Source organism: Heteronotia binoei, chromosome 2 (genome assembly GCF_032191835.1).
Source record: "Heteronotia binoei isolate CCM8104 ecotype False Entrance Well chromosome 2, APGP_CSIRO_Hbin_v1, whole genome shotgun sequence".
Lineage (NCBI taxonomy): Eukaryota > Metazoa > Chordata > Lepidosauria > Squamata > Gekkonidae > Heteronotia > Heteronotia binoei.
In genome coordinates, this window is record NC_083224.1 from 41105755 (window position 1) to 41125152 (window position 19398).

Here is a 19398-nt window from a genome sequence, read left to right on the forward strand (position 1 = left end):
GCGTAAATCTCCCCCTCCCCCCACCTTCATGCATCTATTTGTAATTTGTTATAGCTTTTAATGGAAAACTGTGTGCTTAACATTCAGCATGTGTGGATAAAAATGGTGGATCGCCGACTCAGATTTCCCGGGGCTTAGATAACCTTCCAATGGCAGGGCGAAAGGAAAACACGTGACTTTGCCTCTGGCATTATGTTGTAACGCAAACAAAGATGATCGCGTTGTAACGCAAACTCGCATGCGTGTTAAAAAAAAGGGAAACGTATGAGGGAGGGGGAAATTGCTACAATTGTGGGGGGAAACTCCGAGAGCAGCAGAACACACTGAACAGATTGGGAATTGAAACCAGGAGAAATCCTCTAGTGCGGAATCAGGAAATCATGCCCGCATGGAACAACCACGGAGCAAAAGGGAGGCAAACGGCGAATGTGGAATCAGCCTTAGTCTTCATAGAGCCCCGTGGCGCAGAATATTAAAGCTGCAGTGTTGCAGTCCTAAGCTCTGCTCACAACCTGAGTTCGATCCCTGGCGGAAGCTGGGTTTTCAGGTAGCTGGCTCGAGGTTGGCTCAGCCTTCCATCCTTCCGAGGTTGGTAAAATGAGTACCAAGCTTGCTGAGGGGAAAGTGTTGATGACTGGGGAAGGCAATGGCAAACCACCCCGTAAAAAGTCTGCCGTGAAAACGTTGTGAAAGCAACGTCACCCCAGAGCTTGCACAGGGGACCTTTCCTTCCTAGTCTTCATAGTAATGTTGTGCCAATGCCTAGAGTCCTCAAACAGCAATAGATTTGCACAGAGAGCCCCAGTCTGGATATAATTTGAAACTGGAATTAACTTTTTAGATGTCTAGGAAATTACCTCTGAATTATTTCCTGATTGGACTTAAGGAAGTTTATACAATATGCAACATAAACCTTTGTCAGTTTTCATAGCTAACTGTGAAAGGAATGGAGGATTCAGGGATTTTTGATTAACATTCCTAATTATTTGGTCTGCTAATTATGGAACTGTTTTTTAAAAAATATTTAATTTGTTGGTCTTTCGTTGTAGTTTCTTTTATATTTATAATTGTCAGACATCTCACAAACCTGTATGGGTTGAGTGTGCAGTATAGTAATATTTAAAATAAATCACAGAACAGAAAAGCCTTATTATGGTTTAGCTTGACTAGCTTGTATTGAAAAATAAATGTCTAATATGTGCCCATCTTATGTGCTTTCAAACAGTTGTAAAAGTAGTAGAAACCACTGAAAAGTATATTAATGAGTAAATAAAGGATTAATTATGCTTTTCCCAGCATAGAAGGACATTTTTCTGTGTGGGAAAAATATCCATGCCTATGTCATGACATTCTTAAAGGTCCCAAAAAGCATATTTTCCAAGAATGTTTTCAGAGTTAATAGAAAACCAGTGATACACCATCATCTCTAGGGGTGTGTTAATCGTGTGTCAACATAACGAGGTCAGGCCATCAGTCACACTAACAGGCTTATATTGGTTATAATCTTCAAAACAATCTTTCAGTGGAACATATTTTGAGTTTAATGGAGTCTTTATTGAGGTTTAGTAATAAATTCCAATAAATTGCCCTATATTTAATACTGCAATCTTAAAAATCTTGCCAAAGATGGCAGACAGTTCCATAGATCATGTTTCTACTCCTACTTCAACTAAGTCTTCTGAACATCTTGTTTTTGTTTTTATGGGACAGAGTATTGCCAGACTGCTACTCAGATTTACACTGTAGTTTTAAAAATAATGATTAAGCAGGTGATGTGGCTGCTACACTCCCACCCATTTATCACCCATTCTAGTCATCTATACCTTGGGAGGGCCATGGCTCAATGGTAGAGCATCTGCTTAGCATTCAGAAAGTCCCAGGTTCAATCCCTGGTTTCTCTACTTTTTAAAGACCCAGGTAGTAGGTGATGTGACAGACCTCTCCTTGAGAGTCTGGACAGCCACTGCCAGTCTGAGTAGGCAAAACTGACCTTGATAGAACAAATAGTCTGATTCGCATGAGGGAGGTTCGTGTTTGCTCCCCTTTTTCTGCCTTCTTTCATGAATAGGACTGCTGGTATGCCCCACAGCAGTCAGAAAAATAAAACCAATAAAGAAGACCAGAGGAAGAACAGGGAAAGGAAGGTGGAGTTCCCACTTAAATCAGCGAACATAGCAAGCTGTAAATCACATTGTGGCCATAGATCCATAGATGGGACAATATTAAAAAAAATATTACGAATCAATACATCCTACTGATGTGTACATACTTTTTAAAATATTTATTTATTTATTTTATCAGATTTATATCCTGCCCTCCCCTAACGGGCTCAGGGCGGCTAAAACATGACTACTTTCTGGGACTGTAGATGACTGTTACTGATGTACCATTCAGCTTTCTCTTTTTCCACTCTTCAGGATTATCTGACGGACTTGATCACCAATGACAGTATTAGTTTCTTCCGAATCTCAAAGAAGATGTATCCTCACAGGCCAGTTTTGATGGTCCTCAGCCATGCAGCCCCTCACGGTCCTGAAGATTCAGCCCCACAATACTCTCATCTCTTCCCCAATGCTTCTCAACACATGTAAGGAAACAAAAATTCCCAAGCCAGTTCTTTGCATTTTCAAATGCTGGCATAAAATTCTTGCAAACCAACTGGTCTTGGCACGAGTATATCAAAAGCAGCCAAAATAGAACAGTCTAACATTGTTGTAATTTTTACAAGGACCATATTTCACTGTTTGAATAAGAAACTGAAATTATGCAAATTTATCCCATTTGGGGGGGGGGGGCGGGGAATGACTGAGGGTTACAAAGTAATGGGAAAAGGCACTTTTAAGACCAACAAATTTAATTCTGGGTATAAGATTTTGTGTGCATGCACATTTCTTCAGATACATTTCAGGACTACTCACCTGAAAGCAAAGGAAATAATGGATCTCATATAAATATATGTAACAGGAAGGGGGTGGTGGTGTTTGGATTATCTCAAACACACACACCCAAATACATTATAGGCAGGACCGGATTTACATGTTTTTTGAGGGGAGGCAAAATAAAAAAGTGACGCCCCCTTTTGGGCCATTCTGTCTTATGGTCTCATAGAATACAATGGACTCCATACCCAATTTGGTGCCCCCTCTGTCCGCGCCCGGGGCAAGCACCCCCCTCTTTCCCTCCCCCCCAGATCTGGTCCTGATTACAGGCATTTTTCAGGGGCAGGTTAAGCCAAAAAGAAATTAAAGTTTCTTTTTGACTACTGATATAGCTCTTCCAGACCCTTGGGCTGCCAAGTTCCGAGGCCAGGTGGGGGTTCTCCTGCCCTGGAGGTTCCCAACCCGCCATCCCACATTGGGCCAGCGGGGGGATCCTCCCCTGACATTGCCAGTGCAATGAATAAAAGACGCAGCTATAAGAAGACATTTTAAAGGCCTGTGGTCTCTTTAAATGCCTTTTGAGTGCACTCACCGGGTAGCATTGCCAGTACAGCACAGCTTGGTGAAGGCATTTAAAGAGACTCTCCTTAAATATGTTCTCCAAGCAAAGCTAGGGTGGGTGGCAAAGCTTGGAGAAGGCATTTAAAGAGGGTCTCTTTAAATGCCTTTCACTTGCTGAGTCATGCTGCTGTAGCCTCTTTAAATGACTGGGGGATGGGGGCACCTTCTTTGGGGGCCCATAGAATTGGACCCGCTTGTCCAAACTTTTGAAAACTTAGGGGGTTTCTTGAGAAGAGGCACCAGCAGCTATGCTGCAAATTTGGTGCCTCTACCTCAAAAAACAGCTCTTCCAGAGCCTAGGGCTGCCAAGTTCTGAGGCCAGGTTGGGGTTCTCCTGCCCTGGAGATTCCCAACCCTCCAGCCCACATTGGGTCAGCAGGGGGATCCTCCCCTTACATTGCCAGCACGATGACATCACTCAGAAGTGACGTCATTACTCCGGCAGTGTTGCATGCCAGACATTCTAACAATTTGGGAGAAAAACTCTATAGTACTATAGAGGCCACGGGGAACTTGGCAACCCTACCAGAGCCCCAAATTGATTCTCATAAGGTATACTCATAGGGTATAATGGAGCCAGAAAAATTCAGGTTTCTCCAATATTTCCCAAATTCTAATGCCAAATCAGTATAGGGATTCAGGAATACCGGGAAATACCTAATGTTGTTTTGGGTTCAATATACCTAAATCTAAAAAATTCCTTCCCCCCCCCCCCCCTCTACTGACAGGTTCAGGGTCCGGATTTGAGAACAAATTGAGGGAACTAACACAATTCAGAGCCCCACTGAGACCATTGCTGATTTTGTGTGTGTGTGTCTAGACCCTGTTGTATTTTGCATGTTTTATCATTGTTATTTTATTTATGCTATTTTATTATGTTATTTATGTTATTTTATTTATTTATGTTGGATGCCCTCTTGAGTTCTGCAGGGTACAAATAAATGTAATAAATAAATGTTTTTTTGAACTTTTGTCAGAAGCTTTTGAAATGAGAAAATATGTGCTTGCTTAAGATCACTTCTTTATTCCAATAATTTCTTAATGTGAAATTACTGCCGACCTTGGTCCCATACCAATGGCCTAAGGTGATGCAAAGGTCACATTGCTATGGACAAAACCTGTCTTCCTATCTCACTTGGTTAACAGATAAAAATCTGTCTTCCTTTCCATCTTGGTAAACAGGAGAGAAGCAAATTGTATGGTCTGGCATCATCTAATTCAGTGCCCCTGCCTCCATTTAGCTTCACTGGATGTTGTTGGGGCCAGGTAGAGAAACTTGGACCATAGTGATATTATATCATATGTTTATTTTCCTTGGACATTACCAGGTGCTGCCTTAACACACCTTAAAGCATTCATCTAAAGATTAGAGGGGCAAATGTACTTCAAAAACAAGTTACAAAAGGGTAGTTGATTTATTTATTTATTTATTTTCATTTGATTTCTAACCCACCCTCCCTGCTGAAGCAGGCTTAGGGTGGCTCACAACAATAAAATCACAATAAACAATTAAAATTTCAATATATTCGAATCTAAAAAATTCCTTCACCCCCACACCCCTACTGACTGTGTTGAAGAGTGATTCACGGGCAGTAAATAACATATGCCTGGGTCCAGAATATGCAGACTTCATGAGCAGTAAATAACTTGGTTGCTTAAAATAACTCAAAGTCCAGAACATGCAAGCTGATCCTTTCCAGATCTAAATAAGCACATATTTTATTGTCCACGTGCTGTTCAGAAAAACTACATATTTAACTTAATTTTTTGGATGGTGCTGGGAAGACTTTCCAAGGGCTACTGTAGTTGTATCTGCAAGCATTTACTGACTCTTTTTTCCAGGGTCGATGAAGAATTGTAGCACAAACCAGGATCTTAGTCTCCCCCCCGCCCCTCTTCTGAATGAATTTGAAGTGGTTATTTTTGTTCAGCTTCCAGAAATGTTGTACTTTGTGTATTTGGCCATAAGACTGACAAATCTGTTAAGTATAAGAGGGTTACATTTGTAGTAATCAAAGACAATCGTGGACTTTGGATGGATTAAACAGCGGGAGATTTTAGCTGAGCCAAGAAATCACAAAGCAGACTGGGAAAGGAATTTGCCAAGCATTTCAGATGCATTCAGGGCACTGCATAGCAACAGTTTCTCCAACCATCAGCATTTTCAAAGCTACAATGTCATTATCCAGCCACAATAACCTTCTGAAATCAGAAAGAACATTCACAATGTAAAGAAAATAATAAGCAATCTTTCCTCCCCAAGTGAAGAATCCTCTCAGACCCCTTTTAGAATTTTGTTTTGTTTTGAAGAAGCTGTTCTCAAAAACAATTGGCTCAGTTCAGACATGACACGAAACCACGGTTTAAAGTATGATTAGCATGATTGTCTGAATGCAGGCTGCTGAATTAACAGTGGTCAGTTAGGGTCTGTCAAACCAGGATCTGAAGTTGGCTACAGTTTCATGGTTTCATGTAATTAACAAATGCAGACACCCTTGTTAGTTGCTGATCTGTGGCATTATACTCTCCGGAGGTTTCTCATCTCCCCAGCTCCACCCCCAGTTGGGAACTGGCAGTGCTAGAACTGAACCACTGCAATTCACCTTTTTAACTTCAAATTTTATTTCAGAAGCAAATCAGTGCATAAATCAAACAGAATGTTTGCCAGTCAAAAAGTAATTTGACAACAGGACCTGGTTATACCCCTCCCACTTCGATTTGTACTCTGCAGAGTACAAATGTACACCAAATATGCATTTTGACAATGCCAGTTAAACTCTCTTTGCTGGCCAGCATCTACAGCTGCTTCATTTCTAAATACTGTGAAACTCTGGAAAATTGAGGAAAGCCTAAAGTGCAACAGACAGATGATATTACTCTGTTGAACAGTCAAGGGCAGACTCCCAGTATTATTGCCTGCCTTAGACAATCCAAGGATTACATATTGCTTGTGAACTGCAAGGGTGTCACATGTCTGTATTCCTGAAGAAGGCTCTGAGACCTAAATACACAGTCTAATTCTAAACAAAGTTACATCTTTCTGAGTCCATTGATGCCCTGAAAGTCTGAGGAAGCTTGCTACCATAGGTTCCACCTTAGCCAATGCACTGTCAGGTGGGGCCCAGACTTCCACCACCTTTGCTATTTGGGATTAGTCAGCCTTCTTTGCTGTTAACATGACTGAGTCGAGACAGAAATTTGCTAAGGTCGTTAGGATACCATGTTTGTACAAGCACAAGGAAATGTTAACAGCACCGTCCATCCTAAAGTGAATCTTATAGGAGTGGAACTTTGTTTTCAAAGTCTCACTCGGCTGGCTGGCTACTTAAAGTTGTAATAAACATTTTAATACTAGCATTCCTAGCTTAAATACTCCAGTAGTCAGGCTTAAATGGGTCACAGTTGCTAAACAGTAAGGCCTTTCCACCAAGTCATCCAGTTATTCCTAAAGAGTCTCTCCAAGTCATGGCATCCTATGCAGATTCAAATTGGTACAGCCATGTTTCCTGGTTTAGGGAGTTAGCTTCCTAATGCTAATGTTCTGATATGGAAATATGTTCTCTTTTACTCTGAATGATACTCGCTATTGCAATAGGTTTTAGTTTGAACAGAGCAATTTCCATGTCCCTGACTTTCAGATAAATTGTGGAAGTTTAGTATTTTGCCACCAGTGAAATAATGTTTACCATGAAGAATTAGCCCTGTTTCAAGGAATGTATTTCTATCAGGGAGAACTACCTACCACTGTAGCCCTTTTCACACATTTAGCATTTATACAGTCAGACTATGTTTGCTGTAGACTGTATGCATGTGGAATCTTATGCCTTTTCCACATTTTAAAAGCATACACAATATATGTGTATGATGATGATATACCCCAGTGGTAGTTGTCCTGTCTTGACCTACAATGTGCACTGTAAACCTGAATGAAGGCTACATGCTTTATTGGGCTTCCCATTTGTATGGCGAGAAAGCTCTGTGTCTGCTCTTGAGGTTTCATAAGGTTGAGGCAAGTTTTACAGTGAATACATGTGAAGTGGCCGAGTGTCATGATCCCACCCCCTCTGGGCAGATTCATTTTATAGACTTCTAATGGATGAAAAGGCTATTTTCATACTTATATGTACCTTTGTCAGAGTTTATGTTCCAAACCCTGGATTTCTCAATGTACTAGCTCCTGCTACAAAATCAGAATGAGCGTGCATTCAGAAAGTCACACAAACAGCTGTTATGTGCATATGATATGAATGTAAGCACATAACATGTTTCCCAAACATCCATGATAGAAATATATAAGGAACCAGAGTTCTGAATCTAATCAGCATATCCAGTTTTGCCAATTCACAGTGTTCATATTACCACTGATGCCAGACCACAGCAATTAGACACATTATACTTTTGTTATACCATACCATACCAAACCTTTAATGGCATAACAGTTGCAAATAAAAATACACAGAATATAAATTTAAACATTGGAGATAAAATCAAAATGAAACCGAGCTTACAGATACATTCATACATGGTCAGATTTAAATTTAAGGATATCAGCCAAAAATTTTGCCACAGCCTCGCTAACCTCCCCATCAGTATCATTCAATAAATAATAACAGAGTGGCAGAATAGACAAATCTGGGGAGAAAGAAAGCTTACAAAATAAATCTTTACGGAGATTATGATCAAAGGAACAATCAAGCAATATATGCTGAATTGAGTCGGGAATATTCGCTCCACAGGAACAGAGTCTGTCGCCTAAAGGGACTCGATGATATCTCCCTTGTAAAACTTTGGAGGGAAACGCATTTAGTCTAGCCAACATAAATGCCCTGCGATGACTTGGAATGGTTAAGTCTGATAGATAATGGGGCATTTTGCCGCAGAAAGCATAAAGACCTAAGGAAGCTGGGGAGCAAATATAAGGGTCTGTTGGCCGTGGTTTCATTTCCTCTACTTTTGTTATTTATTAAAAAATAGATGCAAATAAATAAATCTGTACTCAGTTACTCAAAAAATCATGGCATGTACTTGAAATAAATGAAGAATGATGATATAGTGGCTGGGGTCTTAAGACCGTTTTCCACTCAACCTTCACTCAGGATGCAGTACAGTTTACTTCTTGTGCTGTTTCCATTGCAGAAGATCAGTGCTTTTCAGTGAGTCACCTCTTCTACCCGCAGAGTTGTCTTGAAGGAAGAGGGAAGAGAGAGCGATTCTGTCCCTTTTCCTCAGTCAGACCTCTTCTGACTGACATGACTGTTTGTCAAAGTTGTTCTTGAGGAAAGGTCCCCTGTGCAAGCACCAGTCGTTTCCGACTCTGGGGTGACATTGCTTTCACAACTTTTTCATGGCAGACTTTTTACGGGGTGGTTTGCCATTGCCTTCCCCAGTCATCTAGGCTTTCTCCCCATCAAGCTGGGTACTCATTTTACCGACCTCGGAAGGATGGAAGACTGAGTCAACCTTGAGCCGGCTACCTGAAAACCCAGCATCCACCGGGGATCAAACTCAGGTCATGAGCAGAGCTTAGGACTGCAGTACTGCAGCTTAAACACTCTGCGCCATGGGGCTCTTTAAAGTTGTTCTTACAGCTTTGGAAATCAGCATTTCTGAAGTCAAAATGGTGACTGGAGGGGAACACAGAAAGATCTGCCATTCTTCTGCTCCTGGATAATGGGCTCCAACCCATAGTGCACACTTTTTTAAAAGATGTGCAAGAACCTGCCAACTGAACCTGTTTTACAGGAAGGGCAGGCTAAAAAACCCGAATAAAATAAAAAATAAAAATAGACACACACATGATGCCATATTCTCTGCCCTACTATAGTCAAGGATAAGTATGCCCTCCCCTCCACCCCTGAAAACCCAACTTCTGTTCCCAGCTGCTTTCTGCAATCTGAGTTACACCAACAGAGTAAATCTGCCTGACTCGCAGGATTCATTCGGTTTCAGCAAGTCATGACAATGGAAAGAGGCTGGGGACATGAAAGCCAGTTCCCCTTTGGTTTCTGATGCTTTGTTAAGCCTTCTCACATATTTTCAAGTGTGTCTTCACAGTTATGAAGCTTAGAGGCTTACTTTTAGAAAATGAAAGTTTCTTAAGGTCTCTACCCGGTACCATGTTTTTTGTTATGTTTTATGCTTATGCAGAATCTCTGGATCCATCTGTAGCATTGGTAGAACAGGGTAAGCATAAGGGATAGGTATGTTTCATTGACATTTATTCATTACTTCTGTCTCTAGCACTCCCAGCTACAACTATGCTCCAAATCCAGACAAGCATTGGATCATGAGGTACACTGGACCCATGAAACCTATTCACATGGAATTCACCAATATGCTGCAGCAGAAACGCCTTCAAACTCTCATGTCTGTGGATGACTCTATGGAGGCGGTAAGACCTCTCATCCCATTCCCCAAGCCTTGATGTGGTTGTCCATCCAAGATGTGAGTTCAGATCTGCAAACACTAAACATAAATTGCATAATTCCAAGACTGTCATTTTTTTTATAAGACTGAGCTGCTCCAGTCTCATCTTTATATCCAGTGGAGAGAAGGCATTTAAAAGTTGTGCAGTCCCTTTAAATGTGATGATCAGAACTCCCTTTGGAGTTCAATCATGCTTGTCACAACCTTGCTCCTGGCTCCACCCCCAAAGTCCCCAGATATTTGCTGAGTCGGACCTAGCAACCCTGGCTGCCAGTTTAGTATAAACCTGCTTTGTAGATTATTCATAGATTGGCAGTTAGCTCGAAATCGAGTCTACGGCATATAATATTAGTGAGTAAGAATCTCACAGTGCTAGCTAGCTGAGCCTCTGAATGGAGGCAGCATTCATCCCAGCCAGTTCCTTTAGTGAAAATTGATGTGCTTGTTTCTAAGCTTTGTAAAGCTGCCCGTCTTAACACGGAGGTGAAACAATTTATTGCTTCTAATCACCCATTGTTGGTGTGTGTGTGTTTTAAAAAAGCATGTTGTTTGTGATTTAAGCATCCTAAGAAGGAGAGGTTAAGATTATATAAAGACCCTTCATCAGCCTGCTAGTGATTATGATGATTACCATTATTGCTGATTGGTGGTTTGCTCAGGGAAGATGTAATCTCTCTCAAGTGCTACTGCATGCGCACGGAGGGGGGGGGGAGCCTTCCATGGTGTAACTTGCCTAAAGAGATGGCTTGATTTATTTTAACCCCAAGTGAGCTTGGTGGAATTGAACTTGTAATTACAAGGAGCCTTGATGAATTTTTTAAAAATCCATTCAGCTAGTCAAACTTAACCTCATGCTTTGTCACAAGCACATTCCCAAAATAGTTGTGTCTTGACCTGCTTTTCTAAATCAAACGAGGAGGTATCTGGGTCACCGTAATATGTCTTAGTTTTCACACCTTACTTCCCAAAGAAAGACGGATTTTTAAGGAAAGTAGTAGAGATTCTTGTCTGCATTTTTAGGGGAACATATGCTTTGCCCACTATGTGCTAATTGAGGAAAGCAAAACTGCTATAACTCTATAATTATAAAACTCAGTCAGCTATTAGGTTTTGTGAGCTAGTTACAGTAAGTGGTGAGTAATTTGGCCCTTTGAACCAAATGAAATTCATACTAACTTTAGTATATTCCGTGAGGATTAAGGATAGATACTTGCTTCATTTTAAGTAACCTGAGTTCATTGGGTCACTAGAAGATCCATGTTGTGAGAGGACTATGTTTTAAGAGAAGTTTCTTAATGACTTTGCAAATGTCAGCCAATTATTGCTGTGCATAGTATAGCTGACTTCTACCTCATACTTGCAGAACTAAGATCACAGTCCTTGAAGGAAAAGTACACTTGTACTGAATGTAATGAGAACACTTGCAGTTCATTCCTACCATTCTAAGCATGTTAAGTTTTGCCTTCATCCTTTCAGTATTAAGTCATGTAGACTGTAGTACAGGAAACTGTTAAGATACAGCCTTATTTATTTTGTTTTCTTTTAAGAGTGTTGGACTGATTTGACCCCAGTAATACAGCAGTTGCATGGCTTCTGATCCCCTTCCAAACCCAATTCAAGGTGTTGATGTTAACCTTTAAAGTCCTACATGGTTTGGAATTGGAATATCTGAAGGTCCTCCTTCTCCCATACATCCCTGCTCAGGTACTAAGATCACAGGTAGAGGCCCTCTTGACTGTCCCATCGACCAAAGAAGCTGAGTACCTGAGAGAGGACCTTTTCCATGGCAGCTGCATGGTTATGGAACAGCCTCCCCGAGGAGGTATGCCTGACCCTCTTGCGTTCCACCTTTAAGAGGCAGCTGAAGACAATTTTATTCAGGACAGTATTCAGTCAATTTTAGTTCTTCTGCCTACTGGCAGCCTTAAATTATTACTTTCAAATTAGTGGTTTTATGTATTTTATTGTGTTTTATTGTGGTTTGTGTTGTAAGCCACCTTGAATTCCTGTAAGGTAAAAATGCAGCTCACAAATATTTTAAATACATTTTTTAAATTGCCCAACAAAAAAAGGGGAAAACACCAAAAACACAAGATATAATGTCAGGATTATCAAAGACCTAATCCTGTTCTGGCACTTGCTTAACTTTTTTTTTTTTAATGTTCATTTCTTTCTTTCTTTCTTTCTTTCTTTCTTTCTTTCTTTCTTTCTTTCTTTCTTTCTTTCTCTCTTTCTCTCTTTCTCTCTTTCTCTCTTTCTCTCTTTCTCTCTCTCTTATGTAAATTGTTCAGGGAGTTTGATAAGTAGACAGGGTCTGAAATTTCCTTTAGTTTGGAAATTTATCTGAACAGATCTCTGAACAAATTTAATTTCTGACTCAAATAGGAACAGTAGTTGTCTGTTGTTGCCCTCTTGTTAGACAGTTTTATCTTTCACTCTCCTGAAGGCTTAATATCTTGTGCTGTAGAAAAGAGTAAGGGTCCCGTAGCACCGTAAAGACTAACCACGTGCATAAGATTGTCATTTTTAAAAAAATATGGAATGTTCATTCTCTTTTGTTTTCAGATCTATAATACATTGATCGAAACAGGTGAACTGGATAATACGTATGTAATATATACTGCAGATCATGGCTATCATATTGGACAATTTGGGCTGGTGAAAGGAAAATCCATGCCATATGAATTTGACATCAGAGTTCCTTTTTATATTCGCGGTCCTAATGTGGAGGCAGGATCCTTGTAAGTTCATTGAGTTTATAACTATCTTCTTAGTTCTGCATGGCCTTTGTAAGATTTTTTTTGTTTTTTACCTTGTTCTGTTCACAGTCTTTCTTGCAGTCTTATGACACTCAGACTGTCACGTTCTCAGGGTGCAGGCAGGCAGGAGTCCAAAGCCAGTCCAAGGTCAAAGTCCAGGAAGTTAAGCAAGAGCCAAGTCACCAATGCAGAATCACAAACTGGAATCAGAAGTCAGTGTCCAAAAGCCAAAAGGTCAGGGTGCCAAGGAAATCAAGCAGGTCAGGATCAGGAAGAAGCATGGATGCAAACCAGAGAATAGACTTGTTGCTTCCACAAGATTACCAGGTCCTGGGTGGGAGCTATATGGGACTCAATCAGCCTCCTCCCTGGGTGGCAGTGACTCTGCTAGAACTCAGGGCTGAGAGATCTGAAGCATCGGCGTGACTCATGTCTTTGCTCTGAAAGTTCTTTCCGGAGCCTGCTTTGAACTCTTGAGATGGGAGGAGGAGAGCTTGGAGGAGATAGATCATCAACAGCTGACACTGGTGCCTAGAAAGTGCTTGATGGGCCAGCTGCTGTTTGTTCAACTGAGGAACTGGCTGGCAACTCTTCCAGATCTGTTAATCCTTCCAGCTCCTCCTCGTCAGGGCTCATGACACAGACCAATATTCTTTGCTGCTTAGAAATTTTAGAAGGCATACTGGGATAATGTGGAATTTGATTCATTTCTTTTAAATCCCAATTTAGCCATTAACGCCCTGGGAGGCCTCTGTTCCTCAGGCACTAAAAAATAGATACAAATAACAACATTACAGCAGGTTGTAAGGCTAAATGAAATAAAATTATTAAGCACTTTCTGCGTTAAACTGTCAGAACAGATTGCTGGTTATGATATATGAGGTAAATCAGGGGTGTCAAATGTCTGGCCCATGGGCCACACCTGGCCCACCCAGAGCTTTAATCAAACCTGCAGGGCTCTTTTCTTCCCCCTCCCCACTCCTGTCCTCACCCTTTGAAGCTCAGAGGCTCCCAAAGTTCCCGTCTCTTTCTTCTTTGTCTTTGCAGGCTGAATCAGGAAGCAATTGTGGGCTTGCAAAGCTGCAAAGCAAATGTAGAATGGATTTTCCATTAAGGTCTCTGGGAGTAGTCTATCTGCACAAAGAGACTTTAATGGAAAATCCATTCCATGTTTTCCTTACAGCTTTGTCTGTGCTGCAATATATTTTTATGGAGTGGACTCAGTTTCACTTTTCAGCATTTATACGGTTAGTTAGAAGATGTTCCTTGCTGGAGTTGTGTGACCTTGCAAATAAAGCGCTGATGCTTTGAGCCAGCATATCTCTGCTGAATGGACCTTAGAACTGTTGCCTAGTGAGTACTCTAACCTGGGAACTCACAGCCAAAGGTGGATATACACTGAAGAGACATTGCCAATCTGAGTAGGCCTAGAGACAAGGAGAAAAGCTTGCAATGTCCAGGCATTCATATTTTCCTAAGCACAGAACATTTTATTTTTTGGGGTTCATATTTTTAGTTTCTGCTGTGATCCTTGTATTTTTTCTTGATGTTTTATTTTTTAAATGGCATTGCCCTCACCTTTCATTTTAAACAAAACATTGCAAGAGTTTTAAGTATGTTTGTATTTTAAGTAAAAATAATACCTTTAATTCTGTTTCTCTGTATCCTTCATAAGAACATAAGAACATAAGAGAAGCCATGTTGGATCAGGCCAACGGCCCATCAAGTCCAACACTCTGTGTCACACAGTGGCAAAAAATGTTATATACACACATACACTGTGGCTAATAGCCACTGATGGACCTGTGCTCCATATTTTTATCTAAACACCTCTTGAAGGTGGCTATACTTGTGGCCGCCACCACCTCCTGTGGCAGTGAATTCCACATGTTAATCACCCTTTGGGTGAAGAAGTACTTCCTTTTATCCGTTTTAACCTGTCTGCTCAGCAATTTCATCGAATGCCCACGAGTTCTTGTATTGTGAGAAAGGGAGAAAAGTACTTCTTTCTCTACTTTCTCCATTCCATGCATTATCTTGTAAACCTCTATCATGTCACCCCGCAGTCGACGTTTCTCCAAGCTAAAGAGTCCCAAGCGTTTCAACCTTTCTTCATAGGGAAAGTGCTCCAGCCCTTTAATCATTCTAGTTGCCCTTCTCTGCACCTTCTCTAAAGCTATAATATCCTTTTTGAGGTGCGGCGACCAGAACTGCACACAGTACTCCAAATGAGACCGCACCATCGATTTATACAGGGGCATTATGATACTGGCTGATTTGTTTTCAATTCCCTTCCTAATAATTCCCAGCATGGCATTGGCCTTTTTTATTGCAAACGTAATATAAAGACATAAAGTCTGTATGTCTGATACCAGGCATTACATTTTATGATATGCATGGCCCAACCCCACAAAGTCCCATATAAGATCCAACCCTTGTAACAAATGAGTTCAACACCCCTGCAGCAAATCAATGTTTCCTTTTTTGAAAAAATTGAACTATACATTGTTTTAGAGTGACAAAATGACCACAGATCTTTAGAATGAATGCTTCATTATGGCAATACAATTTCATATGTTTTCATTCCTTTTCTCTTCCCTCTACCAATTTGGGTTCGGATAATATTAGTTCATTGGGGTACTTACATTTTTTAAGAAACTATAAAATAGAAGAAGTTGGTTAGGGGGAGGGAGAATACATTGTTTTTTACAGAATAACTAAGGAGCATTCCACACCAGGTTTCCTAGACTCTTTTACAAAAGAATGCCTTGTCTGACAACACCTCTCTGTAAAGCTCTATAGTAGTGTAGGATGATTAGCAGATTTCCATTGACATTTTTCCTTCTGCATACAATTATACACCTTTCTTGCAAAATTAGGAAGCAGTGATGGAGCTCAAAGGGTATTTACATTGCAGTATCCTCTGTGATAATGAGAGAAAGAAGAGAGAGAACTCAAAGTGTATCCATCCTATTCCTTTTTTCACTGGTTGTCCCTATACATACAACCACTAGTTAGCCCCACATGCATGATGGAGTTAGAATCTACCTTTTCCCCATGGGAAGCGTTTGGGGAAAATATCAAACTTCTCCAAAATTCTGAATGTCATTGTGATGAAAGGTACAGTCCTTCAACTAAATTCTAGTCCAAGCCATGATGTTCGTAAGTAATAATATTGTATAATGTTTACTGCCTTAGTGTATCGCTGTTATCTGATGTTAATTAATTAATACAGTGAAATCCCTGTTCTCTTAAGAGAAACTCATGCAATATTTACTTGATGTTCCATTTACCCTCCTCCCTGCCAAATAAAGACGCAAAAGGGTCTCCTTGGTTTCTCCTTTGAGATTAAACAGTTACAAGCAGTTTGTCAGTGACATACAGGAATACAGAGCACGACTGTTAATTAAAATGGTAGCTTTGATCAGCTGAGAAATTATGTAAATATACTTTCTAAGTAATTATTTTAATAGCAAATATTTGCAATGAAGCAATTATTTTGGACACAGTGCCACAGTATGGAAACTTTAATGTATACCAGTTTGCATATATTAACATAATTAGTGCTCACATTTTCCCACCCTTAGTTTCTTTTTCCTTTTAGCTTACAGAAATGGCACAAGCAAGCAAGATTAAGATTGCTGCAAAGATGCAGTTTTTTTAAAAAAAAAATGTAGATAATATAATCTTTTAATTTCCAACATAAATGCATTGTGACATTGTAGGCAGGAAATACAAAATACCCCAATAGGGATGACTTGAAGGATAGTGCAAAAGCGTATAGAGATTATTAGAAGTCATTTGTAATTGCAAATCCCAGTGACCTCTGAGTACTTGGGAGATAGCCAGGGTTTTTTTAGCTATGTCATTCTTGGCCTCCTCTTGGCCACTACAATGCATCCCCTTAGCCTAATATTCCCCTGACTACCTACAATCATGCACTTGTACAGTCTTACAACAGTGGCAGACTACAAAACTGCCCGGGGCAATTGAATTCCAGGGATTCCTGCCGTGCCAGAAATTGTGCATGTGTCCAGGTTCCCATGCTGCTTCTGGCACAGCTGGTTTCCTGCATGAATTGAAGAAATATATCAAACAATTTTGGAACACTCATTCAGCAGTGTCTTCTCCATGCCCTACCTAAGACAGGAAAAAAAGCTCTTTAAGTTGGCTCTCGCTGTCTCGTTCATCTGCAGACAACACCTTCCCCCAGCTGATGAAGGCTGGTATGGGACATTGCTTGGCTTGCTATTCTGGAAAGCTGTCAATGGCTGTCATGCATGCAAACGCTTCCGAGTAGTCCCTCCAAGCGGCATTCCAGTCTTGCTCATCCTGCATTCTTACTATGCTGTGCATTGGCTCATGTGCAGCAATAGAATCGTATCTTAGACAGTGCCTTGGATCTTATGACTGCATTTCTTGTGCGCTTGACAGCCTCTGCAGTGGAGTATGTTTCCTCTACTGCTGGCATTTGTGCTTTGTGCAAGGGCTTATTGAAAAACATTTATCTTGCGCAAGCAGAATTATTAGTAGATGAGATGCACTGTGCAAGAGAGGCTGTCCAGCACATGCAGAACAGTCATGGGATCCCAGCCATTTATGGACTAGTGGCAAGAGGCGCAAAGGAAGGGGTAGCAATGGAGGCTTGGTGAACTGGTCCAACAGGCTTAGTTAAGTTGCTGTGTTGTAGTGGAAATCAAACTTTTAAGACTTCATTTTATCAGAAGAGGAGGAGGAGGAGATGGGATTTGTACCCTACCCTTCACTCAGAGTGGTTTACAATCTCCTTTCCCTTCTCCTCTCCACAACAGACACCCTGTGAGGTAGACAGGGCTGACAGAGTTTTGACAGAACTGCTCTTGAGAGAACACTTCTGAAAGCTATGACTGACCCAAGGTCATACCAACAGGTGCACATGGAGGAGTGGGGAATCAAACCCAGTTCTCCCAGATTAGAGTCCACACACTTAACCGCTAAACCAAAGAAGAAGAAGAGTTGGTTTTATAACCTGCCCTTCACTACCTGAAGGAGTCTCAGAATGGCTTACCCTTCCTGTCCCATAACAGACACCCTGTGAAGTAGGTGAGGCTGAGAGAGCTCTGAGAGAACTGTGACTGGCCAAGGTCACCCAGCTGACTGTATGTGGAGGAGAGGGGAATCAAACATGGTTCTCCAGATTAGAGTCCACTCTTCTTAACTACTACACCACAGCTGATTAATACACCTTGATCCGCCCTCCCCCACCCAGCTTGAATAATTAGCATTAGGTATGTAGTTTTCTATCTTCAGGGAGCCATTTCTTTACCACTGAACTCCTGAAGAGCCTGTGCATGTTTGAGCAACTCTTAGGTACACGCTCATAGAATCAGAGAATCATAAAGTTGGAAGGAGCCATAAAAGCCATCTAGTCCAACCCCCTGCTCAGTGCAGAATCACGCTTGAGAATCCCAGACAAGTGTTTGTCCAGCCATTGCTTAAAGACTGCCAGTAAGGGGGAGCTCACCACCTCCCAAGGTAGCTGATTCCACTGATGAACAACTCTCACAGTAACAAAAAATTTCCTACTATCCAGCTGGTCCTTCCCTCCCTTAATCTAAACCCATTATTGTGAGTCTTCTCCTCTGTTGCCATCAGGAACAGCTCACTGCCCTCCTCCGAGTGACAACCCTTCAAATACTTAATGAGAGTAATCATTTTATGGTGGGTATTGACTTGAGAAGACAAGACATAATGCAAAAGACAATAATGCTAGGCAAAGTCGAAGGCAGTAAGAAAACAGGGAGACCCAAGATGAGATGGATTGACTCAGTAAAGGAAGCCACAATGACAGGGCATTTTAGAGGTCATTAATTCCTCTATTGGGAATAGACCAAAGGCTATTCCAGCAGCTGCAAGTGGAGATGTGGGGAATCAAACCCAGTTCTCCTAGATAAGAGTCCACACATTTAACCACCACACCAAACTGGCTCTCCCTGCTTCCCTTTCTGCATTACAGATGGAAGAAACCTAGGATCTACAGATTTACATAGCTGAAATAAGAGTACCTGTTTATCTTAATTGCCCAGTTCATCTACTTTCTGGACTTCTCCTTGGTGCACCAAGTGCCAAGCAAAAAGTGCAGAAGTTTTTACTCAGACATACTCTTAGCCTTGAGAAGAATCAGTTTCCTCTGAACCCTTTTTGATCCTGAGATGTGGTAGCATTTTAAATCACAAACCAATGATGTCCTGCAGGAGTCTGCCACTTTGGTGCCTGAGAGTCTTAAACCTTTTTCTGTTATGTTCACATAAATCAAAGCCTGAAAAGACTCGATAAATCATAGGCAATCCCTTTAAAGAAATGGGCTAAGTCATGCCTGCACATACTCCAGGAGGGGATGTATTAGATGTGAAACTGATGCAAACTTTGAGCCATTGTTTCCAGAAAGAGGGAAACACCAATTACCATGTCAGCTTCACGTCTATAGAAATGCTAAAATATGATTAAAAACAATCATGTGGTTCAGCATATCAATACCTAATCTGAGTATCAAGACAAGTATCAGTTTACAAAAATGCAGGTTCAAAAGAACATATCGACTACATAAGGAAGGCTGAGAGCTGTGGTGCTGGAGAAGAATCTTGAGAGTCCCTTAGACTGCAAGAAGATCAAATCAGCCCTAAGGGAAATCATCCCTGACTGTTCCCTGGAAGGTCAGATGCTGAAGCTGAAAC

General features: G+C 41.0%; 1 protein-coding gene across 3 annotated transcripts in view; it reads left to right on the plus strand.

The window, feature by feature from the left end:
* The window catches only part of SULF2 (sulfatase 2), a 448960-nt gene that overhangs the window by 370828 nt on the left and 58734 nt on the right, over positions 1 to 19398 (plus strand). For all 3 annotated transcript variants that reach the window (XM_060230836.1, XM_060230837.1, XM_060230835.1), the window contains 3 exons: positions 2418 to 2587; positions 9741 to 9891; positions 12492 to 12667. In XM_060230836.1, coding sequence (XP_060086819.1) covers positions 2418 to 2587; positions 9741 to 9891; positions 12492 to 12667 — 497 coding nt within the window. The remainder of the gene's footprint in view (positions 1 to 2417; positions 2588 to 9740; positions 9892 to 12491; positions 12668 to 19398) is intronic.